The 26,380-nt window shown below is 46.0% G+C and overlaps 1 protein-coding gene across 3 annotated transcripts in view; it reads left to right on the top strand.

Annotated features, from left to right (window-relative positions):
• The window catches only part of RNF166 (ring finger protein 166), a 45,626-nt gene extending 31,525 nt beyond the window's left edge, over positions 1–14,101 (top strand). Inside the window, exons 4-6 of one of the 3 annotated variants that reach the window (XM_063945525.1) lie at positions 8,478–8,592; positions 10,386–10,493; positions 13,931–14,101. In XM_063945525.1, coding sequence (XP_063801595.1) covers positions 8,478–8,592; positions 10,386–10,493; positions 13,931–13,996 — 289 coding nt within the window. In that variant the 3' untranslated portion in view covers positions 13,997–14,101. The remainder of the gene's footprint in view (positions 1–8,477; positions 8,593–10,385; positions 10,494–13,930) is intronic. The other 2 variants (XM_063945526.1, XM_063945527.1) reach the window with 2 other exon arrangements.
• The last annotated feature ends 12,279 nt before the right edge of the window (positions 14,102–26,380 follow it).

The following is a 26,380-nucleotide window of genomic DNA, read 5'->3' as shown; positions in this document are numbered from 1 at the left end:
GAGGTAACGGTGGGGGTGAAGCTTACAGCGGGCTCCCGGCGGCGGTTCCCAGCGCTCAGGGTCAGGCAGCAGAACCTATCTTAGGGGAAGGTTAGTTTTCTCTGTGCAGGGAGAGGCGGACATATTTATTTTACCTCACTTTGGCTACATTCCTCCCTGCAGGGGAGTCCTCAGCCAGGAATTTCATAGAGGCTGTAGATCAAACAGGAGCTGGGGCTCAGCTCATTAATGATTAAAATCTGGTTTGCAATATTTAATTACCCTACAGTATTTCACATAGACAGTATTTATCTACCCTGTTGGGTTCACTGTGTGTGTGATACATATATGTATGTGTGTGTGTGTGTGTGTATGTATATATATGTGTATATATATATATATATATGTATATATATATATATGTGTATGTGTATATATATATATATATATATATATATATATATATATATATATATATATATATATATATATATATATGTGTATGTATATGCATACAATACCATATATATAGGGGGTAAAACCACTTCCACAATGTTTTATAAGAATAAAATACCGAAAACATCTGGGGGTTGCATTCCCTTTATTATTCCTTGGTGTCACTGGGTACTAATGATATTGGTAATTTGGGGAATGTGTATATATGAGACCGTGTGGCTCAGCACACTAGTCCCCTAAACACCCAACCACAGAGGCCTGGGTTCAAGTACCACAACAGATACTTTAAGGCACAAATAGCGCTGCGGCTCAGTACGCTAGTAGCGGGTATCTGAACAGGGGGACCAGGGTTTGAATCCCAACAAAAAAAAAAAAAACTTTTAAGGGAGCTCTTATAGCCTAGTGGCTAGGACTCTTCTCCCACAGCGCAGCGCTACTGGTTCAGGTCTCCGCTGCTCCAGAAAATGTATTTAAATCGTGTCGGTCACTACACGTTATAGTGCAGACCTTACATAGGGCTCGGTTTATTTAACCCACCTTTCCTCCTTTCGTTTGTCTCACCTGGGATAGTCAAAAAGAATTCCCTCTTAGGTGTGAAGTATGCGGTGGAGCCATCTCTTAGCCCTCCACGCACCTGCAGGACACCCCTGTTTGAACAGCCCAGATTATACAGGTAATGTCACTGTTAACCAGAGACCTTGTACGTCATTTCCCCTCTCCAGGTTTCTAAATGAACCTTGATAGCCTTCCATGTTACACGACTCAGCGGTGGAAAGGCCTCTCTGGGAGGAGGCGAGAGATGTCCAGGATACGGAGGATGTCTGGTTTCGGTGCAGTCTGAACCTGTGTCTCAGAATATCCAGGTGCATTATACAGCAGTTCGTCTTGATACTGCAGGTAAGGGAGGCGGACACGTCAAGTCCATCAGGGTTCGACGCCAATGACGAAATGGTCCAGCTTCGGATGGGCTAGGCAGGCTCCGGTAGGCGGCCTGCAGAACCCGAATAAAAAGTTTCAGATATCAAACAATGTTGGTTTTCTTATCCTTTCCCCGCAGACGGAAGGAAATGGCATCAGAACCTCTCCAGGTATACCCCTCAATGTATCACCGGTCCAACAAGCTGCCATTTTCCTGGGGCAACATTGCTCAGGTATCCATCAAAGACACATATACGGCAGCGGGTTCTACCTTGTCCGGAGTAGGTAGGTTGTGGAACAATTGTCCTCTAGGTTACAGGATCAGTTATCAGGATCAATTGATACTTTGGGACAGATCAGAATCAGGATTCTGATTTTATGTTCTTTTGAGGTCTGCAGACTCAGAACCTGCATTTTCGCTTGGGCTGTCTTAACCCAAAGACCGCTGGGGCTGCGACAGTGACGGGTGAACATGAGATCCTACGGGGCAGATGGTTCAGGGGAAGAAACTTTCTGCAGGATTTCTTGAACCATTGGAGGTAAGTCCACTTTTCTTTCTCCTACTACTGCCTCAGCTCCAAGACGGACCTTTACCGGTCTTTCCTTTAGATCTTTCCGTGCCCTTTCAGGCTTCCACTCCACACGGGCGATATCTCCGTCGCCAGGGGATCTCAGGGTAACAGGCTGAAGCAGAGGCTCAGCATCCTCGGTCCAGTCTGATTTTAGGTCATCCTATACACCCACTACAGGTTAGACCTTCCTACCACCTGGAGGGTCCCAGGGTAGGCGCAGGTCGGTGGTCCTACGGGGAGAACTGAGAAGGCTTGCGCGGTTACAGATTAGATTTTGGAGTACAGCGTCTCAGGAGTCCTTCGGCATGGGTCGGCCGATTTACAAGGACAAGAGAGTCATAATACAGGCGGCGCTCCATATGCTTCTAACCGCAAAGTGTGTTGATCCCTGTTTTTCACATATCATTTGAATCGGGACAGTTCTCAGGCCTTTGTTTTCTTTTCACGTTCCGAAGCCAGATGGCTCGGCCACGCCTATTCTGTCCTTAGAATCCTTTCAGTCTGTGATTGCTAGTTTTAAACAGACAAAAAGGGTGTTTTACGCGTCCCTTGTCTTCAGGGATGCCTGTTTACTGATTTCCGTTGGGTTTCCTCATCGGGCTTTTCTCAGATTCGCATTACAGGATTCTCATTTTCACTGTCGGTCCTTTCCTTTCGGTCTCTCTTCCGCTCCCACAGGGTTCAGGAAGATCACAGAATAACTATCTTTCAAGGGCAGGAAGGGAGGTTTGTTCCCTAATGGGACAATCTACTGCTACAATCCAACTCTGTACATTAGGTGGCTTCTGAATTTCCAGAGGATCCAGGAGCTTCTCGTTCGACACTGATCCACTTTATGCTCCTCGTAGACTTTTCTCAACACGGTCCGTCAGAGGATTTTTCCTTCCTTGCCACCAGGTACTCTATTTCTTAAGTCAGGTTGCGACGCAATGAGTGGTCGCCTACACTCCCCTCTGAGCAAAGGACAACAATCTTCTTTCTAGGTCAAGCCGCCAGGTCAGACTCCCGGGTGAGGGTTCATTTCCCGGAGTTTTCTCAGCTGGTCCGCTGTTGGTGGAGATTTCGGATCGACCTCAGGGCGTTCGGTCTGACTCTTTATCCCTTTACTCCTCTCGGACGTGAGCTCTAGCGGTAGTAGCCGAGGATACCCTCAGGGCTCCTTGGAGTTTCGGGTTTTTCTATCCTGTCTCCTTTGTTTATTCCTACCTCACTTCGGTAACACAGGATGGGAATATGCGCGCTAGTCCTCTCGGTGGCTCCGGTTGGGCCGCGCATGACTTGAAGATACAGCTACACCTGTTGTCAGTACAGGAGCCTTGGCTCCTACCTCGACTAGACTGTCTACTTCAACAGGGTCCTTTTCTTTGTTCATCTTAAACTGGTTTCGTTTAACCGTGTGACTGTTCACCAGACCTCAGAAGGGAGGAGTTTCCTAGTTCGGTTAGGCCTACTGGGCCCCGATTTCAGAAGTCTGTTACCTCTTCTCGCTTTTGCCACTTTTGGAAAACTTTATAGGCATAGTGAGGATAACAGGGGTTTTCCCCTTCTTTCAGTTACCATTCAGCCGTCATCTTTGGTTTCTCTGGGAAGTTTTGCTCGGCTGCGCTTCAAAATACATTGACCTGAAATCTAGGTCTCTGCCCTTTCGGTTTTCTTCCAAAAGAGATCAGCCTGCCGGCCGTAAGTTCGGGCTCTCTTTCAGGGAGTACTCTATTGGCAACTCCCCCGGCTGAGCTTCAGACTCAGCGGTCGTTTCTTCCAGAGGGGATGTCCGTTTTTCCTATAAATCTGACCCCAGTGTTTTCGTCCCTCTTTGAAGGTTGTAAGGGCTCGCCGACTCTCTCTACAGAGATCTTAGTCTATTTGACGAAGTTTTTCTTCCCTCTTCTGTACGATGCTCCCGTACTAAATAGCCGGGGTCCCAGCATATGCTGGGCTGTTGGATACATGTGACCATCAGACAGTCTTCTTGGCGGTTGCTCGGAAGCCTCCGTTTCCATTTCAGCGCACTTTACGCGCGTTGTGGGACCTTAGTGGGCAGCTGCCCGTGGGGTCTCCATGAATACTTTATGTCGGGCGGCTACTTGGTCGGACCGACATTTGTTTTTGTCAAATTCTACAAGTTTGACACTTTTGCGGCCTCGGCATCACAGTTTGGCCGAGCTGTTTTACAGGACTCTCAGCGCTCTCCCACCCGTTTTGGGAGCTCTGGGACGTCCCCATTGTAACTACGCTCCAGTGGCCCCTAGTGGATGAAGGAGAAATCAGGATTTTGGTACTTACCGATAAATCCCTTTCTCCGATTCCACAGGGGCCACTGGACGCCCGCCCAGCGCTGTTCCTCCTTGTTTTTTGTTTGCTTAACTGTTTGCAGATCACCATATGACTGCTTGTTGAGTTGGGGCTAGCCTGTTGTTTGTTAGGTTCTGTTCCAGGTTTGGGTTGTGTTATCCTGGTTTACAGGGCGTCATTAACCTCCTCTACCTTAAGGTTTTGTTTATTCCAGCTCTCCTCGGGCACAGTTTTACTTAGACGGGCTTGGGGGGAAGATAGTAGGGGAGGAGCTAGCCACAGTGTGAGAATTTTGAAGTGCCAGCTCCCAATCACTACCTACTATTTCCCCATTGTAACTACGCTCCAGTGGCCCCTGTGGAATCGGAGAAAGGGATTTATCGGTAAGTACCAAAATCCTGATGTCCAGGCTGTCACGCAAAATTGTGCTGCCTGCACCTGGTGCTATCTCTCTCAAAGACCCTGCTGACTGTAAAATTGAGATTACACTCAAATCAATTTATACCGCAGTGGGCGTAGCACAGAGGTTCGCCATTGCTTGCAGTTCAGATTACAAGAGCCATGGTAAAATGGTCTGATAATATAATAGAGGGGTTTGACTCGCTACCTTAGGACGAGATCCTGACCTCTACTGCATCGTATCCAGGATGCTGCTAATTTCAGGAGTGAGGCAACCAAAGAAATAGGCCTCATAAATACCCGTGCCACAGCAATGGCGGTCTCAGCTCGCAGGGCTCTGTGGCTGCTATAATGGACAGTGGATGCTGATTCCAAGAAAGGAGTGGAAAATCTTCCTTTTACAGGAGATGCCTTGTTTGAGGAAGAGCTGAACAAGTGGATCGCTCAAGCAACGGCGGGTAAGTCTACCTATTTGCCGTTTGCTGCGCCTCCGGCTAGACGTCCATATCCTGAGCCCTCTCTGCAGTCCTTTTGTGTGGCCAGATTTAGAGGCAGAGCCAGAGGTGTCTCCAATGCAGCTAGAGGAAATAGAGGTAAGTCACGGAAACCAGCAGCTGCCGGTTCTCTGGACCAGGCCTCCTGATCCTCCTCCACTAAGCCCTCCGCGTGACGGTTGGCCCCAGCAGCAAGGCGAATTTCAGGTGGGTGCTCAACTTCAACACTTCGCCCATGTGTGGGCGAAATCCTGCTGGGACCCATAGGTGAGGGACCTCATATCCCAGGGTTACCGGTTGGAATTTCAAGCACCCCCTCCTCTCAGATTCTTCAAGTCAAGCTTACCAGCTTTGGTGGATATGCATTCATTCCGGGTGTGGACAACTGTGAGGCGGACTTCCTGAGTCGTCACGATCTCCACCCGGGGGAGTGGGGTCTCCACCATCTGGTGTTCCAGCAGATCATCAACCGGTGGGGTTGCCCACATATAGACATGATGGCTTCTCGTCTCAACAAGAAACTTCCCTGGTATTGCTCGCGGACCAGGGACCCTCAGGCGAGGGCACTGGCGTTGCCTTGGCCGTACCGGCTGGTCTACCTATTTCCTCCAATCCCATTGTTCCCAAGAGTGCTAAAGCGAATCAGGAATCAAGGTGTCCAGGCTATTCTGATTGCCCTGGATTGGCCTCGGAGGGCGTGGGTACACGGATCTTCTGGACATGTCGGTCGAAGACCCTTGGCCTCTACCAGTAAGAAGCGAACTTCTTCAACAAGGACTGTTCGTCTACCCGGACTTATGGCGACTTCGTTTGACGGCATGGAGGTTCAGCGGAACATCCTAGCTCACAAGGGCCTTTCCAAAAAGGTTATTGCAACCATGGTCCAGGCCAGGAAACCTGTGATGTCAAAACACTATCATCATATCTGGAGGAGATATGTCTCTTGGTGCGAGGAATGCACATTTCCGCCTGCAGAGTTTCACTTGGGACGTTTCCTGCAGGCTGGTGTGGATAAGGGCTTACGTCCGGGTTCCATTAAGGACCAGATTTCAACTCTCTCCATTTTCTTTCACAAGAAATTGACAGTGTTGCCAGAAGTTCAGACCTTCTTGCAAGGGGTACTTCACATACAACCTCCCTTTGTGCCGCCTACGGCACCCTGGGATTTGGATGTAGTGTTCAAATTTCTACAGTCCTCCTGGTTTTAACCTCTGATGATGGTAGAAGACAAGTACCTCATGTGGAAGACAGTGATGTTACTGGCCCTGGCTTCAGAATTGGGGGCCTTATCGTGTAAAAGTCCCTACTTGTTTTTTTATGAGGACAGAGCGGAGCTCCGGACTAGACAGCAGATCCTGCTGAAGGTTTTCTCCGCGTTTCATCTGAATCAACCTATTGTGATTCCGTCCAGTTCTGACGTTTCTGCTCCTCCGGAGACATTGGATGCTATGGGGGCCTTGAAGATATAGGTCAAGCGTACAGCTCAGGTCAGAAAGACTAATTCCTTGTTCGTGCTCTGTGATGTGCAGAAGAAGGGTTGCCCTGCTTCAAAGCAGTCCATTGCTCGTTGGATTAGGCTTACTATCCAACAGGCCTATGTGTTGGCAGCCTTACCTGTTCCTAAGTCTCTAAAGGCCCACCCTATTAGATCAGTGGACTCTTCCTGGGCGGCTGCCCGTGGAGTCTCGGCCTTGCAACTATGCCGAGCTGCTACCTGGTCGGGGAAGAACAATTTTGTGAAGTTCTACAAATTTGATACCCTGGCCAAAGAGGATACCCAGTTGGGCAGGCGGTGCTGCAGCAGTCTCCGCACATTTCCGCCCGTTCTGGAAGCTTTGGGACGTCCCCATCGTACTAGTTTCCCCCAATATCCCTTATGGATGCTAGAGAAAATAGGATTTTAATACCTACCGGTAAATCCTTTTCTCGTAGTCCATAATGGATATTGGCCCTCATTCCGAGTTGTTCGCTCGCTAGCTGCTTTTAGCAGCATTGCACACGCTAGGCCGCCGCCCTCTGGGAGTGTATCTTAGCATAGCAGAATTGCGAACGAAAGAGTAGCAGAATTGCGAATAAATAATTCTTAGCAGTTTCTGAGTAGCTCGAGACTTACTCCTACACTGCGATCAGCTCAGCCCGTTTTGTTCCTGGTTTGACGTCACAAACACGCCCTGCGTTCGGCCAGCCACTCCCCCGTTTCTCCAGACACTCCCGCGTTTTTACCTGACACGCCTGCCTTTTTTAGCAAACGCAGGGAAAACGCTGAGTTGCCGCCCAGAAACGCCCCTTTCCTGTCAATCATTTACCGATCACCAGTGCGACTGAAAAGCGCCGCAGACGCTACAGCAAAAAAGCTAAGTTTTTAGTAAAACAACTAAGCGCATGCGCTCTGCGTACCATGCGCAGTTAGCGACTAATCGCAGTATGGCGAAAATCGGCAACAAGCGCACAACTCGGAATAACCCCCATTGGGGGTAATTCTGCGTTGATCGCAGCAGCAAGTTTGTTAGCAATTGGGCAAAACCATGTGCACTGCAGGGGGTGGGGCAGATATAACATTTGCAGAAAGAGTTAGATTTGGGTGCGTTAATTCCTGTGCAGGGTTAATACTGGCTGCTTTTTTTTACACTGCAATTTAGATTTTAGTTTGAACACACCCCACCCAAATCTAATGCTCTCTGCACATGTTATATCTGCCCCCCCCCCCCCCCTGCAGTGCACATGGTTTTGCCCAACTGCCAACAAATTTGTTGCTGCGATCAACTCAGAATTAGGCCCATTGGGCGCCCGCCTCAGTGCATAGACTTTTCTGCAGGTTCTTGTTCTATAGTTACCTGTTCAGCTGTTGCTGTTACCAGCCGTCGCTGGTTGTTGTATGTTAGTGGTGTGCTGGTGTGTAAATCTCACCACCCTTTCTGTTATCATGTTCCTTCTCTCATATATGTCCTTCCCTTCGGGCACGTTTTTTTACCTATAACTGCCTGTGGGAGGGGGCATAGAAGGGAGGAGCCAGCACACCCAGTGAAGAAAATTTAAAGTGCACTGGCTCCTTTGGACCCCGTCTATACCCTATCGTACTAGTTGCCCCCAATATCCCTTATGGACTACGAGAAAAGGATTTACCGGGAGGTACTAAAATCCTATTTATTTATTTTTACACATAATAAAGGCCTCCTAAAGTCCCAGATGGTGATGAGCAGTCTACAGCGTGCCATCTGTCGCTGTGCCAAGCAGAGGTGGCAATTCCCCCACATGGGGTAGACTTTAATAAACTTTCACCTGATTCTGACTCTACAAAGGAGCGCATTGAAAGGTTCCGGTCTTGGCTGCTCTTTCTGCCTTAAAACAATTGTCCTTTCTTCACCAGTAATATTCCAAACCGTTCCACCTTTGTGTGTCCATACTGCGGAGCCCGAAACCTGGACCAGCAGGAGCTCGTGAAACATTGCATGGAGAATCATAGAAGTGACCCTAACAAAGTGGTATGTCTGAAATCTCACCAATGTGATAGAGGAGTAAGGGACGGGCGCAGGCGGGAAACTACTGTATTCCGTTACTTTGTAACCAATTGCTTCAAATTTCCCCATAAATCATTGCAGCTAGGGAACTAGATGCCCATTCCAATAGGGGAAATAAAAATGGACTGGTCCGTCTTTATACTGGAATAGGATTGTCTAGATGAGAACCCATTGCACTCAATGTGATGATAAATAGTTATAATAAATACAAAAAGTAGGGCAGCGTACAAAAAATTCATAAGTCCAGGTTGACATCAGGCCGCGAGGTTGGCAAGTTGTGGAGCCGTTGGCGGTGTTTTCATACCGGTGTTTACAATGGCAATTCACCCCCTTCGTGCCTATGAACAGTACTTTTACAGAGAAAGCAATATGGGAGCATTTATAATAACACAGTTATGCTGGGCAGTATGATACTCTCTATAGAACCATATGTTCAATATTCTCAGTGGATAATAATGGGAAACAAAAAATAATACTGAAAACCTCCAAGTTCTTTCATTGTAAGCTAATTCCTGTTCCTTGTCCTTTTGCTTCCAGATATCTAATAAAGTAATGGTTTATAATTTACGGTGTTAAAGAAATATGACAATTGAAATCCTGTATTAAATGCATAGATTAACAGCAATAAATGGCAGGTTATAAAGTGTACAATATATACTCGCGGACAGCCGTGTTGGGTATGTTTGACCAGCGGGAGAGATGCTGGCGGTCAGCATACACACGCCAGGTACCCAGCCGCCATGATGCTGGCAGGGGGGCGAGCACAACCAAGACCCTTGCGGATACCCACAATTGGGAATAGCCGTCGGCCTACTGCCGGCATTCTGGCAGCCAGGATCCCTGCGTCTGTATTCTCACACGCTGGGATCCTGACCACTGGTCCGATTACTACATCCCGGGCAGCCATGTGATCCAGCAGGTCATGTGCTGAAGTGCCCTATAGTCACATGCTCCAGTGACTAATGTAGCCCTAGCCATAAGATAGCCACATCATTATTTAGAAAATACTGTTGAAAATGAACGCAATGGGGGTCATTCCGAGTTGATCGCTCGCTAGCTGCTTTTAGCAGCAGTGCAAACGCTAAGCCGCCGCCCTCTGGGAGTGTATCTTAGCTTAGCAGAAGTGCGAACGAAAGGCTCGCAGAGCGGCTACAAAAGAATATTGTGCAGTTTCTGAGTAGCTTCAGACCTACTCAGCGCTTGCGATCACTTCAGACCATTCAGTTCCGGATTTGACGTCACAAACACACCCTGCGTTCGGCCAGCCACGCCTGCGTTTTTCCTGGCACGCCTGCGTTTTTTCGAACACTCCCTAAAAACGGTCAGTTGACACCCAGAAACGCCCCTTTCATGTCAATCACTCTGCGGTCAGCAGTGCGACTGAAAAGCTTCGCTAGAACTTGTGTGAAAATACATCGGCTGTTGTGAAAGTACGTCGCGCGTGCGCACTGCGCCGCATGCACAGAAGTGCCGGTTTTTACCTTAATCGCAGCGCAGCGAACATTTTCAGCTAGTGATCAACTCAGAATGACCCCCAATGAACGGCAATAGTTTTGCGTTTCTGGGTGTGTGCTTTATCTATTCATCTGGTTAGTATAAATGGTCGGATATAATTGATATTTGGTGCTTGTCCATGAAACTGGCAGCCGTCATTAACTGATCCTGACACGCACTCTTCTATCTATATATGGATTATTATTGGCGGCTGTAGTTCCTGGACCTTTGTTTGGTGACACATTTTGTGCTGTGACTCCTAGGTGTGCCCAATTTGTTCAGCAATGCCATGGGGGGATCCCAGCTATAAGAGTGCCAATTTTCTTCAGCATCTGCTCCACCGGCATAAATTCTCTTACGACACATTTGTGGTATGTATCTCTTTTTAGGGATGGAAAGAACATCCATGTTTGCCATTAAGAGGTATATTCAATAAGAGTCTGGTCCATTCCGACATGCAGTTGTCGGAATGGACCCGACAACCCCTTTTCAAAGAGCGGCCAGATCCGACTGTCTGATTTGGCCGTTCCCTGTGCCCTGTCCTGCCGCTGCTGTCGGCGGCTGCTCGGTGCGATGACAGCAGCGGCGGGGGGAGCAGCGTGAGGCGGCCGGCGGGGGGAGCAGTGTGGCAATCGGCGGCCGAAGCTGGCAGCAGGGGTGATGTCTGCGGCGGCGGGGGAGGCACTACAGGGAGAGAGGTGCCTGCCCGAGGGATAGCCGTCAAGGTACCGCTCATCCCTGTAGCCCCCGCACGGCTCCCCGTCTCCTTACCTCAATCTGACTTGTTTTCAAGTCGTATTGAGTTTGAAGGAAAGGGGGCCAAAACCTGTCTGATTTGGCCCCGTTTCCGACAGCAGCAGGTGGATAGGTGGGTATTCCGCCGATCCACCTGCTTTCAGACAGCATGTGCCCCTATTGAATAGGTCGGAACCCCTTCCGACCTATTTCAGTCGGAAACTGCCGTCTTTCCGACAAGACGGCAGTTTCCGACTCTTATTGAATACACCCCTAAGTCTCAAGGGAAGATGTACTAAGCAGTGAAAAGGTGAAGAAGTGAGCCATTGGAGAAGTTGCCCATGGCAACTAATCAACTACTCTGTATAATGTTATAGTATGCAAATTATAAATCTTGCACCAATGCTGATTGGTTAACATGGACAACTTCTCCACTGGCTTACTTCTCCACTCCTTTCACTGCTTAGTACATCTTCCCCTGAGACCTGCAATGGGATGGCTAAGGAAGGACATGTCAGCGTTTTCTCAGGGCAGCTAGCACCATGCAGTGACAGGGCTGCATTAAATAAGTTTGATAAATAATACGCCAACCGTGGCTGTTTCCCACAACAGCTGTACTACTTTTCGAATTGCAGACATAGGGGCCGATATAAAGTTGAATGCAAGTCCATTTTGCAGAGCATAACGTGCATGTGTTTGCTCTGCGCATGCTCCTGAGCCAAGCCTAAGTGAGTACGGACAATGTAGAATACTACGCATTTCAGTCGAATCTCTATTTTTTCCTGAAGGGGTGTAACAACAGGTCTGTGACACAGGCAAAGCTTGGCGATGGCGTGTCAGTAGATTTGCTGACTATGGAGCGTTGCGCTGAAGCGTAAATTTAGAGGGCTCTCTTGCACCTAGTATAGGATGGGGAAAGCACTGATGATCATGGGTACAAAACCATGCATACCAGTAGGGTGTTGGCGCACGGCTGAGATGCATATGTCTCTGCACACGGGCAAATGGACACATTTCGTTACCTGTACGCAGTGTAGGAGTAATTACAGGAGGCATATACAGAGCATCCGGAAAGTATTCACAGCGGTTCACTTTTTCCACATTTTGTTATGTTCCTAAATAATAATGTTAATAAATTCATTTTTTCCCTCAAAATTCTACACACAATACCCCATAATGACAACGTGAACGTTTTTGTTTTTTTTTTAGATTTTTGAAAATTAATTAAAAATAAAAACACTAAGAAATCACATGTACATAAGTAATCACAGTTTTTGCCGTGAAGCTCAAAATTGAGCTCTGGTGCATCCTGTTTCCACTGATCATCCTTGAGATGTTCCTACAGCTTAACTGGAGTTCACCTGTGGTACATTCAGTTGATTGGACATGATTTGGAAAGGCACACACCTGTCTATATAAGGTCCCACACTTGACAGTGCACGTCTGAGCACAAACCAAGCATGATGTCAAAGGAATTATCTGTAGATCTCCGAGACAGGATTGTCTCGAGGCACAAATCTGGGGAAGGGTACAGAAAAATATCTGCTGCTTTGAAGGTCCCAATGAGCACAGTGGCCTCCATCATCCGTAAATGGAAGAAGTTTGGTACCACCAGGACTCTTCCTAGAGCTGGCCGGACGTCTAAACTGAGTGATCAGGGGAGAAGGGTCCTAGTCAGAAAAGTGACCAAGAACCTGATGGTCACTCTGTCAGAGCCTCAGCATTCCTCTGTGGAGAGAGGAGAACCTTCCAGAAGGATAACCATCTCTGCAGCAATCCACCAATCAGGCCTGTATAGTAGAGTGGCCAGACGGAAGCCAATCCTTCGTAAAAAGCACATGGCAGTCCGCCTGGAGTTTGCCAAAATGCACATGAAGGACTCGGACCATGAGAAACAAAATTCTCTGGTCTGATGAGACAAATATTGAACTCTTTGGCGTGAATGCCAGGCGTAATGTTTGGTGGAAACCAGGCATCGCTCATCACCAGGCCAACACCATCCCTACAGTGAAGCATGGTGGCGGCAACATCATGCTGTGGGGATGTTTTTCAGCTGCAGGATAGAGGGAAAGATGGGTGTAGTATGGTATGCTGGCGTCCGGGCTCCCGTCAGCCAGCATACCGGCGCCGACATACCGACAGCTGGGCGAGCGCAAATGAGCCCCTTGCGGGCATGGTGCTGACTATTCTCCCTCCAGGGGGGGGTCGTGGACGCCCAAGAGGGAGAAAAAGTGTCGGGATTCCGGGGCCGGTATACTGTGCGCCAGGATCCAGACAGTTGGCAAACTGAAGACCACCCGGAAAGATGAATGCAGCAATGTACAGAGACTTCCTGGATGAAAACCTGCTCCAGAGCGCTCTTGACCTCAGACTGGGGCGACGGTTCATCTTTCAGCAGGACAACGACCCGAAGCACACAGCCAAGATATCAAAGGAGTGGCTTCAGGACAACTCTGAATGTCCTTGAGTGGATCAGCCAGAGCCCAGACTTGAATCCAATTGAACATCTCTGGAGAGATCTGAAAATGGCTGTGCACTGACGCTTCCCATCCAACCTGATGGAGCTTGAGAGGTGCTGCGAAGAGGAATGGGCGAAACTGCCCAAAGATAGGTGTGCCAAGCTTGTGGCATCATATTCAAAAAGACTTGAGGCTGTAATTGCTGCCAAAAGTGCATCAACAAAGTATTGAGCAAAGGCTGTGAATACTTATGTACATGTGATTTTCTTAGTTTTTTATTTTTAATAAATGTGCAGAAATCTCAAAAAACACTTGTTTCACATTTTCATTATGGGGTATTGTGTGTAGAATTTTGAGGGGAAAAAAATTTACTTATTCAATTTTGGTATAAGGCTGATACAAAACAAAATGTGGAAAAAGTGAAGCGCTGTGAATACTTTTTGGATGCACTGTATTTAGCTCCTGCCCACAGTTATTAATGTTACTGGTAGCCGCTTTTTACAAAAATGGTAATTAAAGGCTTCTAGCACTGGATAAAACACACATCTTGCATATCTCCCTTTACACAACCTTTATAAATAACTTCAAATATTCTCTCTCTCTCGCTTTTCCAGGATTACAGCATTGATGAAGAAGCCGCATTACAAGCAGCGCTCGCCCTGTCGCTGTCGGAGAACTGAAGACTTAGTTTAGGCACAAGTTTTCCCTTCTCGGTGTCGCCTACGGCCGAGGCTTGTACATTCCTTTCAAAACTAGCTAATAACATTTCCTTTTCCCTCCCCTCACCTTTTTGTTTAACTAGTTATTAGCAAGGTGGAATCTTTTAGGAATTGCATAGTTAAATTGTTGGGCCGGATTTGGCTTTCAGTGCAATTGAAGTGGGAAACGGGGGCGCAGGCTGCTGACCAATCCCCAGTTCCTTTTTTTTTTATTTACGTTTTTAAAAGTATTTATTGAATCCTTCTAATTTTAATCAGGGAGTGCCGATAATAAATCTTCACAAATCCGCACAAAGAATGAGCTGTCAAAATACAGGGATAGGAAGTCAAATGGTCCTGTATATGAAGAACGATAAAGAAAAAGTAACAGACTGTAGGTCCCTTGTAGATGGCTGGTTTCCAGAGTCTTAAGATTGTAGTGGTTCCTTAATGCCGATTATCTTTAGAAACTGGGTAGCTTTGTGGTCAGCGGCAGGAAAGGGCTTGAAAGGGAAGTTCATGGGTAAGTATTAGGAAACCTAGTTAGAGACCATATAAACAGGAGTTTGTATTTTGGCTTCAATGCCAGACAACTTAGAGCACATTAAACAATCATTCCTGGATGCGTATTGTGTAAACTGTGCAGGCAGCCATTTTGTCACTTTCAGCGATACAATACTGCGGTGCTTTGCTTCTAGCTGTTTTATCATGCATATAGAGTCAAGTCACAAAATGGCTGCCTTCACTTTGTTTAGTGTACACGTACGCTTCATTGAATACATCCACCAATGGGAAAAATCTTCTGGAGTAGATTAAATGTGTGGGGTGGGTGGATTGGCCTATTTTGCTAATAGAACCCTTGTCATTGCTACCGATTCCCTATCTGTGAAGGGCCGGCTATATGCAGTTCTGTCTGCGCCCACACCCCACCAAAGTGTCATGTTCCACACATCAGTGGTTTGACATGCTAGCCCCTCTATACATGCTAGGTACAGGACACAGCGGCAGGTAGCCAAAGGCGACCATGTACCGCATAGACCTAGACCATTTGCCAGATAGTGTATCTAACAAGATGGTTATTTTCACTAGCGGCTTATCCTTCCTGTAGATCCTGTGGGAGCTTGGGCAGTAAAATAAAAAAAAACTGAAAGCTGAGTAACCTGTACAAATGTAACTTCCCTGCACGGGATTAGGAAGAAGAAAAAAGATAAATGACCGGCCAATCAGCTCATGTCATTTTTCAAACACAGCCTGTTACATGGCAGTTAGGGAACTGATTGGCTGGTCATTTATCACTCTTTATCCGTCTCCACTTTACCACTTTTTAATGCTTAATACATTTGGGCCAAAGTTTTTAGTGATTTGCTATTCTGGATATCACCATAGGAAAATGCCCCCGCGGTATGTAGGTAACAGGAACACTTAAGCTGCAATATAATGCCTGCCCACTGCATACCAGGTTACAATTCTGAGGGCAGAGACATAGGGGGGAGGCTTATCAAACATTCTAAAGAGGGCAAGCGGAGGTGTTGCCAGAGGAACCAATCAGTTTGCAGCTATCATTTATCTAGTACATTCTATACAATTATAGCTCCGATCTGATTGGAGCAACACCTACTTGCCCTCCTTTATAAGGTTTATTAAACTTCCCCCATATTTTCAGAGGCCAGGTGGCTATCCTTTGTGTGGTTGCACTAGTAGCCAAGCTGGATGTAGTTGTTCAGCAACAGAAGGATTAGAGTTGACTATATTGGTAAATTCTGTGAAGCTTCCACCTTGAAGCAGCCGTAGTACCACTGCATCCAAACACGTGTTGCTGTACTTGGAGAAAGTAAATTGCTAATATCTGCAATTTTGCTCCTAGACATGTGGTGTCGTCACATTTCACCCATCAGGGCCAGCTCTGGCATTGTAAAATATATAGACCCCTTATGTACAGCACACGTCGGTGATGGTTACACATGTGGTACAGCCGCTGCCCATCATTTATATCTGGGTGATCAGCCCATGGTCTGATTCTTGTGCAATACACAACTGGTGCCCTCACTAGAGCACTGCAGGAGACCCCGTACAGTGTGAGCCATTGTGTTTCAGTGGCCATTGTCATTGGCCTCCATCCTACTGGAGTGTTCATCCACATTTAGTGGTAGAAAGAAGTTGAGATAAGACTGCCCATAAGCCAATCCAGAGGGATAAAGCTTTAAAAGGTTTGATGTTTTCCTAAAAGGGGTGGAACCTTAATTCTTCAAAATTACATTCAAATATTTTATTGTCTGATGGATAAACAACAAAATACATATACAGTCAAACCTGGTTAAGTGGGGTCTCAAGGGTCAGGTCGTTTAGTCGCACTTATCCGGTTTCTCACTTATCCAGGTTCAAGAATTGGGGGGGTTTTTGGTGCAAAAATGCTGGGACCTCATAATTAGTCCCAGAAATAGAGGTTTCCCACTTATCCATGATGTATATGGTGAAAAATGAGGGATACTGGGAAGCAGTGATGGAAACTAGTGCAGTGGAAACCCTTAGTGACCAGACCTTTCACTTTATATTAGTAAACTACTGCAGAAGGACAGGCTCTGATTGGATAGTACTGGTTACCCATGCACCCCAGTGTGTATAATAGGAACTATATATTCTACCAAGAACATTTACTATAAATAGACTTTCATTTCATTTGTTAAATAGGTTGTTTTATTATTATTATTAGTATTATTATTTTTATATTTTTTTTGAAATTGACAACCAACACCAAACAGCCTGCGCAGAAATATTTAGTCTGCTCACCGTGCTAAATGTTCATGGTAACTGAACTCCTGCAGTGCTCTAGACACAGTTGTTGCACAGAGATTAAGGGTTGTCACTCACATTTTATACTGGCTTTTAAGGTTTTGGCATTTTTACTGTATTGGTGTTAAGCTTTGCTATTTTATAGTGTACAAAAATATGTAATATACATTAAGGAAACGTCACCTTATTATTCATAATGCAATGTCTGTGTTTGATTAGTAACAATAATATTTTTTATGGAACTTAAAATCTCAGAAAAATATTTTTCTTTTGCAGCCTTAGGGTAGGTTCAAAATCTGATACAGATCACGGAGAGGTTCCGTTTTCATTTCAGTCTTTCTTATGTGTATGTCTTTATTTATTTTTGGTGGGGGGAGGAGGGACAGCATTATATTTTTTTATTTATTTTTTAATTCTTCCAAGTCTCACATTCCAGATTTCTAAAATTATATAATTTTTTTTTTTTTTTTAATTTGGGTTGGGGGGCGGGGCATGTTGGTGACATGTTATCAAAACATGGAACAATGCTAGGCAAGAAAATACACATTTTTTTTCCATATAGGGATGTTTTATATAGTTCTTCATTTTTTGTCTTGTATGGTCATAAATTTTCATCTTCAGAAATAATATTGCTGAGCACTGATGAGTGATTCAGTGGATTATTATGTCTATATATGGCTGCTTATTAAACGGAACATGGTGCAATGTCTTGTGTATGGGCATTGTACATTAATTTCGGTGCTACAGCTTTGAGACAAATGCTGGCCCCCTCAGAATATCGTAACGCTATTGATTGGCAAGTGAATCCCTCGCCCACTCTTGTTCCAAAATAATATTTGCAGAAATAAATCTCTTAAAGAAATCCTCTATTCTTCAGAACGCATGAGGCCCATTCAGTTACCTGTGGTTCTGACTATGTGCTGTCGTAGTGGCTCATATTACCTTGCACCACCATAGGTGTAAAATCGGCAATTCTCTCACCAGCAATTATTTGTGATGTGCAAGCCCCCGTACGTTGCAGATAATTGAATTGCCCAATAAAATGGCGTCACACTTATAGAGACCAAATGTAAGTTGTGATGGTAAATGATTTTACCTAGGTTTGCTTTGTACATTTCTCACGTTTATTATCATTCAGCACTCAATGTTCATATAGTGTACCTAGAAGCCCATATGCCTCCATCCAGCTTTAGATGAACCTAGAACCTAAATTTTTTATTTTTTTCCCCCATGTTTGTAAACCTACAGGGAATGTTCACCCTAACGAGGATTTTCATATATTCGAAAAGCTTTTGCCATTTTCGCTACAGGTAAATGTTGAACGGCTCTGCGTATACTCTCTTAAAGGTTGTTGCTTGAATTAATAAAGCTTCATCATGAAGACTTTAGATTTTATAAGTTAAGAAAATCTAAATGTAATGTGATCAATTATAAAACATTTTCTAACCTTTTAGCTTTGGAAAATTCTAAATATAGTTTGTGAGATCATCTTGTTTTATGCCCTTTAAGCATGATTAATGATCCCATTTTATGAAGCATACATGCATAAACTTGAAGCAACTTCCTCTCTGTGGATCTTTCTGTTGTATATTTGTTTTCTCTATCGTCCTAGTGGATGCTGGGGTTCCTGAAAGGACCATGGGGAATAGCGGCTCCGCAGGAGACAGGGCACAAAAAGTAAAGCTTTAGGATCAGGTGGTGTGCACTGGCTCCTCCCCCTATGACCCTCCTCCAAGCCTCAGTTAGATTTTTGTGCCCGGCCGGGAAGGGTGCAATCTAGGTGGCTCTCCTAAAGAGCTGCTTAGAAAAGTTTAGCTTAGGTTTTTTATTTTACAGTGAGTCCTGCTGGCAACAGGATCACTGCAACGAGGGACTTAGGGGAGAAGAAGTGAACTCACCTGCGTGCAGGATGGATTGGCTTCTTGGCTACTGGACATTAGCTCCAGAGGGACGATCACAGGTACAGCCTGGATGGTCACCGGAGCCCCGCCGCCGGCCCCCTTGCAGATGCTGAAGCGAGAAGAGGTCCAGAATCGGCGGCAGAAGACTCCTCAGTCTTCTTAAGGTAGCGCACAGCACTGCAGCTGTGCGCCATTTTCCTCTCAGCACACTTCACACGGCAGTCACTGAGGGTGCAGGGCGCTGGGAGGGGGGCGCCCTGGGAGGCAAATGAAAACCTTTTTTGGCTAAAAATACCTCACATATAGCCTCCGGGGGCTATATGGAGATATTTAACCCCTGCCAGAATCCGTTAAGAGCGGGAGATGAGGCCGCCGAAAAAGGGGCGGGGCCTATCTCCTCAGCACACAGCTCCATTTTCCCTCACAGAAAGGCTGGAGGGAAGGCTCCCAGGCTCTCCCCTGCACTGCACTACAGAAACAGGGTTAAAACAGAGAGGGGGGGCACTAATTTGGCGTTAGAAATATATAAAAAAGATGCTATAAGGGAAAACACTTATATAAGGTTGTCCCTATATAATTATAGCGTTTTTGGTGTGTGCTGGCAAACTCTCCCTCTGTCTCTCCAAAGGGCTAGTGGGTCCTGTCCTCTATCAGAGCATTCCCTGTGTGTGTGCTGTGTGTCGGTACGTGTGTGTCGACATGTATGAGGACGATGTTGGTGAGGAGGCGGAGCAATTGCCTGTAATGGTGATGTCACTCTCTAGGGAGTCGACACCGGAATGGATGGCTTATTTAGGGAATTACGTGATAATGTCAACACGCGCCAAGGTCGGTTGACGACATGAGACGGCCGACAAACAATTAGTACCGGTCCAGACGTCTCAAAAACACCGTCAGGGGTTTTAAAACGCCCGTTTACTTTAGTCGGTCGACACAGACACAGACAGGGACACTGAATCCAGTGTCGACGGTGAATAAACAAACGTATTCCTTATTAGGGCCACACGTTAAGGGCAATGAAGGAGGTGTTACATATTTCTGATACTACAAGTACCACAAAAGAGGGTATTATGTGGGATGTGAAAAAACTACCGTAGTTTTTCCTGAATCAGATAAATTAAATGAAGTGTGTGATGATGCGTGGGTTCCCCCCGATAGAAAATATGGGCGGTATACCCTTTCCCGCCAGAAGTTAGGGCGCGTTGGGAAACACCCCTTAGGGTGGATAAGGCGCTCACACGCTTATCAGAACAAGTGGCGGTACCGTCTATAGATAGGGCCGTCCTCAAGGAGCCAGCTGACAGGAGGCTGGAAAAATATCATAAAAAGTATATACACACATACTGGTGTTATACTGCGACCAGCGATCGCCTCAGCCTGGATGTGCAGAGCTGGGGTGGCTTGGTCGGATTCCCTGACTAAAAATATTGATACCCTTGACAGGGACAGTATTTTATTGACTATAGAGCATTTAAAGGATGCATTTCTATATATGCGAGATGCACAGAGGATATTTGCACTCTGGCATCAAGAGTAAGTGCGATGTCCATATCTGCCAGAAGATGTTTATGGACACGACAGTGGTCAGGTGATGCAGATTCCAAACGGCACAAAGGTGTATTGCCGTATAAAGGAAGAGGAGTTATTTGGGGTCGGTCCATCGGACCTGGTGGCCAGGGCAACTGCTGGAAAATCCACCGTTTTTACCCTAAGTCACATCTCTGCAGAAAAAGACACCGTCTTTTCAGCTTCAGTCCTTTCGTCCCTATAAGAGTCATATCTGCCCAGGGATAGAGGAAAGGGAAGAAGACTGCAGCAGGCAGCCCATTCCCAGGAACAGAAGCGTTCCACCGCTTCTGACAAGCTCTCAGCATGACGCTGAGACCGTACAGGACCCCTGGATCCTACAAGTAGTATCCCAGGGGTACAGTTTGGAATGTCGAGACGTTCCCCTGCGCAGGCTCCTGAAGTCTGCTTTACCAAGGTCTCCCTCCGACAAGGAGGCAGTATGGGAAAAAAATTCACGAGCTGTATTCCCAGCAGGTGATAATTAAATTACCCCTCCTACAACAAGAAAAGGGGTATTATTCCACACTATATTGTGGTACTGAAGCCAGAAGGCTAGGTGAGACCTATTCTAAATCTAAAAAAATTTGAACACTTACAAAGGTTCAAATCAAGATGGAGTCACTCAGAGCAGTGATAACGAACCGGGAAGAAGGGGACTATCTGGTGTCCCGAGACATCGGGGATGCTTACCTCCATGTCCCAAATTTGCCCTTATCACTAAGGGTACCTCAGGTTCGTGGTACAGAACTGTCACTATCAGTTTCAGACGCTGCCGTTTGGATTGTCTACGGCACCCCGGGTCTTTACCAAGGTAATGGCCGAAATGATGGTTCTTCTTCGAAGAAAAGGCGTCTTAATTATCCCTTACTTGGACGATCTCCTGATAAGGGCAAAGTCCAGGGAACAGTTGGAGGTCGGAGTAGCACTATCTCGGATACTGTTACAACAGCAGGGGTGGATTCTAAATATTCCAAAATCGCAGCTGATCCCGACAACAAGTCTCCTGTGCTTAGGGATGATTCTGGACACAGTCCAGAAAAAGGTGTTTCTTCCGGAAGAGAAAGCCAGGGAGTTATCCGAGCTAGTCAGGAACCTCCTAAAATCAGTGCATCATTGCACAAGGGCCATGGTAAAAAAATGGTGACTTCCTTCGAAGCAATTCCAGTCGGCAGATTTCATGCAAGAACTTTTCAGTGGGATCTGCTGGACAAATGGTCCGGATCGCATCTTCAGATGCATCAGCAGATAACCCTATATCCAAGGACAAGGGTGTCTCTCCTGTGGTGGTTACAGAGTGCTCATCTTCTAGAGGGCCGCAGATTCGGCATTCAGTTTTGGATGTTGGTGACCACGGAGGCCAGCCCGAGAGGCTGGGGAGCAGTCACACAAGGAAAAAATTTCCAGGGAGTGTGATCAAGTCTGGAGATTTTTCTCCACATAAATATAGCTAAGGGTAAATTTATAATGCTCTAAGCTTAGCAAGACCTCTGCTTCAAGGTCAGCCGGTATTGATCCAGTGGGATAAAACATCACGGCAGTCGCCCACGTAAATAGACAGGGCGGCACAAGAAGCAGGAGGGCAGTGGCAAAAACTGCAAGGACTTTTCGCTGGGCGGAAAATCATGTGATAGCACTGTCAGCAGTGTTTCATTCCAGGAATGGAAACTGGGAAGCAGACTTCCTCAGTAGGCACGACCTCCACCCGGCAGAGTGGGAACTTCATGGGGAAGTTTTCCACATAATTGTAAACCGTTGGGAATTACCAAAGGTGGACATGATGGCGTCCCGTCTGAACAAAAAACGGGACAGGTATTGCGCCAGGTTAAGAGACCCTCAGGCAATAGCTGTGGATGTTCTGGTAACACCGTGGGTGTACCAGTCGGTGTATGTGTTCCATCCTCTGCTTTTCATACCTAAGGTACTGAGAATTATAAGACGTAGAGGAGTAAGAACTATACTCATGGCTCCGGATTGGCCAAGAAGGACTTGGTACCCGGAACTTCAAGAGATGCTCACAGAGGACTTATGGCCTCTGCCGCTAAGAAGGGACTTGTTTCAGCAAGTACCATGTCTGTTCCAAGACTTACCGCAGCTGCGTTTGACGGCATGGCGGTGGAACGCCGGATCCTAAGGGAAAAGGCATTCAGGAAGAGGTCATTCCTACCCTGGTCAAAGCCAGAAAGGAGGTGACCGCACAACATTATCACCACATGTGGCGAAAATATGTTGCGTGGTGTGAGGCCAGGAAGGCCCCACGAAGAAATTTCAACTCGGTCGATTCCTGCATTTCTTGCAAACAGGAGTGTCTATGGGCCTCAAATTGGGGTCCATTAAGGTTCAAATTTTGGCCCTGTCGATTTTTCTTCCAGAAAGAATTGGCTTCAGTTCCTGAAGTCCAGAAGTTTGTCAAGGGAGTATTGCATATACAACCCCTTTTGTGCCTCCAGTGGCACTGTGGGATCTCAACGTAGTTCTGGGATTCCTCAAAACACATTGGTTTAAAACCAGTCAAATCTGTGGATTTGAAGCATCTCACATGAAAAGTGAACATGCTCTTGGACCTGGCCTGGACCAGGCGAGTGTCAGATTGGTGGTTTTTTTTCTCAAAAAAGCCCATATCTGTTTGTCCATTCGGACAGGGCAGAGCTGCGGACTCGTCCCCAGTTCTCTCCCTAAGGTGGTGTCAGTGTTTCACCTGAACCAGCTTATTGTGGTGTCTTGCGCCTACTAGGGACTTGGAGGACTCCAAGTTGCTAGATGTGGTCAGGGCCCTGAAAATATAGGTTCCAGGACGGCTGGAGTCAGGAAAACTGACTTGCTGTTATCCTGTATGCACCCAACAAACTGGGTGCTCTTGCTTTTAAGCAGACTTTTGCTAGTTGGAGGTGTAATACAATTCAGCTTGCACATTCTGTGGCAGGCCTGCCAAAGCCAAAATATGTAAATGCCCATTCCACAAGGAAGGTGGGCTCATCTTGGGCGGCTGCCCGAGGGGTCTCGGCTTTACAACTTTGCCGAGCGGCTATTTAGTCTGGGGCAAACACGTTTGTAAAATCCTACAAATTTGATACCCTGGCTAAGGAGGACCTGGAGTTCTCTCATTCGGTGCTGCAGAGTCATCCGCACTCTCCCGCCCGTTTGGGAGCTTTGGTATAATCCCCATGGTCCTTTCAGGAACCCCAGCATCCACTAGGACGATAGAGAAAATAAGAATTTACTTACCGATAATTCTATTTCTCGGAGTCCGTAGTGGATGCTGGGCGCCCATCCCAAGTGCGGATTATCTGCATTACTTGTACATAGTTACAAAAATCGGGTTATTATTGTTGTGAGCCATCTTTTCAGAGGCTCCGCTGTTATCATACTGTTAACTGGGTTCAGATCACAGGTTGTACAGTGTGATTGGTGTGGCTGGTATGAGTCTTACCCGGGATTCATAAATCCTTCCTTATTGTGTACGCTCGTCCGGGCACAGTACCTAACTGAGGCTTGGAGGAGGGTCATAGGGGGAGGAGCCAGTGCACACCACCTGATCCTAAAGCTTTACTTTTTGTGCCCTGTCTCCTGCGGAGCCGCTATTCCCCATGGTCCTTTCAGGAACCCCAGCATCCACTACGGACTCCGAGAAATAGAATTATCGGTAAGTAAATTCTTATTTTATAGATAAGTTTTATTGACTGTAGACCAGTTCATTGTGATGCATGTTTTTGTTTTTTTTTGTTTGTTTTTTTTTTTTTTACTTTGTTGCTAGATAAGTGAATTGCTACCATTTTGAGGATGTCAGTGACACGTTTGCTTATTGCTTTATCTGTCTTTTCATCGTCTGCTGTGCTCACGCCCTTGTGCCCTCTGATTGTGAGAAATAAATGAGGCAGATACTGTATATGTAGCAGCATGCAAAAGTATATAGCTACCTTCTGTGCAATATTGGGTTTTGGTTTTTCTACATTGTTGATTTCAGTCTTGTTTCCATAATGAAACCATTCCTTCTCTACAGTTATTGCATAGATACATTATCCTATTTTGGTTTAGTGACCAGACTGTCATTATGCTGTCCAAACTTTCCCAGAGTGAAGAGGCGTCATCTGTCTTTGGAGGGGGGGGAGCACAAAATCACAAAAGTGGAACAAAGGGGAAGCACATTTTATAGCTTTAGAAAAAGGGATGGGGGGACACAATTAAGCTATATAAATGGGGAGGGGGGGGGAGTAAAATCAAGCTATATAAAGGTGGCGGGGGCACACTCAATGTATAAAAGGGGGTTGGGGGCATACAATCTAAAGCTTAATAGGGGAGAGTAACAACTGCCATGTTGGGGATTAATAGAAGGATACCCACAAAATTATCACAAAATTGTCTGATTTGTATATACAGCAGATCAATATCCGCATAACAGATGGCAAGCGGGGGTACATAGAACATAGTTTGCCGGCAGATAAGAACCATTTGGCAGGTCTAGCCTGCCCCTTTTTTTTCTTTAACCTTTGGTAACATAAGTTATGTCATCCCCCCCCTTTCCCTTCTCTGCTCCAGTCTAAGGGGGAGATGTATTATAGCGCACATATTGTGCCATTAGTACACTTTCTGCTTTGAAGCAAGAAGAAACACCGATGAAATGTTGTTTGCCAGACTGGTCCCTGCCAGCACCCACAGTGCATCAGCCTAGTGCCCGGCTGGCTTCACTGAGCCTGCGCGAGATCTTCCCTGCTTACAATGGCCAATGTGACACCGCATAATGATTGTGATGCTTTACTTATAGCAGAGGTTCTCCAAACGCGGTCCTCAAGGCACCCAACAGTCCAGGTTTTACAGATATCCATGGCTTAGCACAGATGGTTAGATCAAATTGGCTGATGTGCTAATTAAGTTACCCGTTGCCAATCATGGATAAACTTAAAACCTGGATGATTAGGGTGCCTTGAGAACCGCATTTGAGAACCAATGACTTATAGTAATGAGCTACTGATAACATCTAGGCATTCTACAAGTGATGAAAAATGGGTGAAAATATATAAAGTATGATCACCTTATTACAGCCCTATAAGGAAGGGGGAAAAATAAAATAGATGATAGAGTAATAGATAAGAGATTTGAATAATCCTGATAGATAGCAATGGATCCATACCGCTTTACCTAATCTTTCTATGTACAATGAGACTGGTTGGAAACTTCTTTGCATACAAAAAAAACAGAGAACGGCGAGTTTTATGGATACCTTCCTTTTTAAAATCAAAGAACAGTTACAATGAATCTGCAAGTCCACATTCTGGTAGGAAAGCAGACTTTTCCTGATGATCACTTCTTACCACACTTGTCTTAACTCCTGAACTACCTCCCTACCAGTGACGGTGGTCAAAGTGCTCCGTACAGTGGGGCAGATGTATTAAGCCTGGAGAAGGCATAAAGAAGTGATAAGTGCAAGGTGATAATGCACCAGCCAATCAGCTCCTAACTTTGTACAGTTGAGGCAATCTATAGATACTGTACTAGAGTGCATCTATGCAACTACTGTAGATAGGAGGTTTCATAGCTGGTTTAAGTAGACCTACAGTATCCACTACATACAGCTAGGCAGCCATTCTGCAAATGCAATGCAGGAAGCAACTTAAAGGAGTCACTGGTCCCCAGTAATCTATTCGGCTGCATTAGACTGAAAGATCATCTTACACAATGGCTACCTCCTAGAGAAATAGCAAATAGATGTTTGTGGTATTTAGAAGAGGAAAAACAAGGTGGTCATACTCCTCGGTTTGTTTGCTATATATTGTATCTCAGAATAATCTGGTGGCACTGTTACTTTTGCCATGTACAGAAAGGTTAGCACACCAAAGGTACCAGGTAACCACTATAAGGTACTACAGTACGTCCCAAAGAACTTGCACCAAATCAATGCTTTTCCTCTGACTATCTAATAGATTGATCTTAGGGCGGATGCCCTTGCTATAAATTGGTCCAATGACATTTTTAGTATTTTATTATAAAAGAAGTTTACATTATGATAAGCATGTATTTATTTATTTAAGACCAGGGGTGTTCACCCACACACAGGCACTTCCAGTAATCGCCTGATTCCAATTATTTAATGATCGCTTTTTTGGGGTACTTG

The sequence above is a fragment of the Pseudophryne corroboree genome, chromosome 11 (assembly GCF_028390025.1).
Source record: "Pseudophryne corroboree isolate aPseCor3 chromosome 11, aPseCor3.hap2, whole genome shotgun sequence".
Classification (NCBI taxonomy): Eukaryota; Metazoa; Chordata; class Amphibia; order Anura; family Myobatrachidae; genus Pseudophryne; species Pseudophryne corroboree.
The sequence above is the reverse complement of the archived record's forward strand: the minus strand, read 5'-3'. Positions and strand labels throughout refer to the sequence as shown.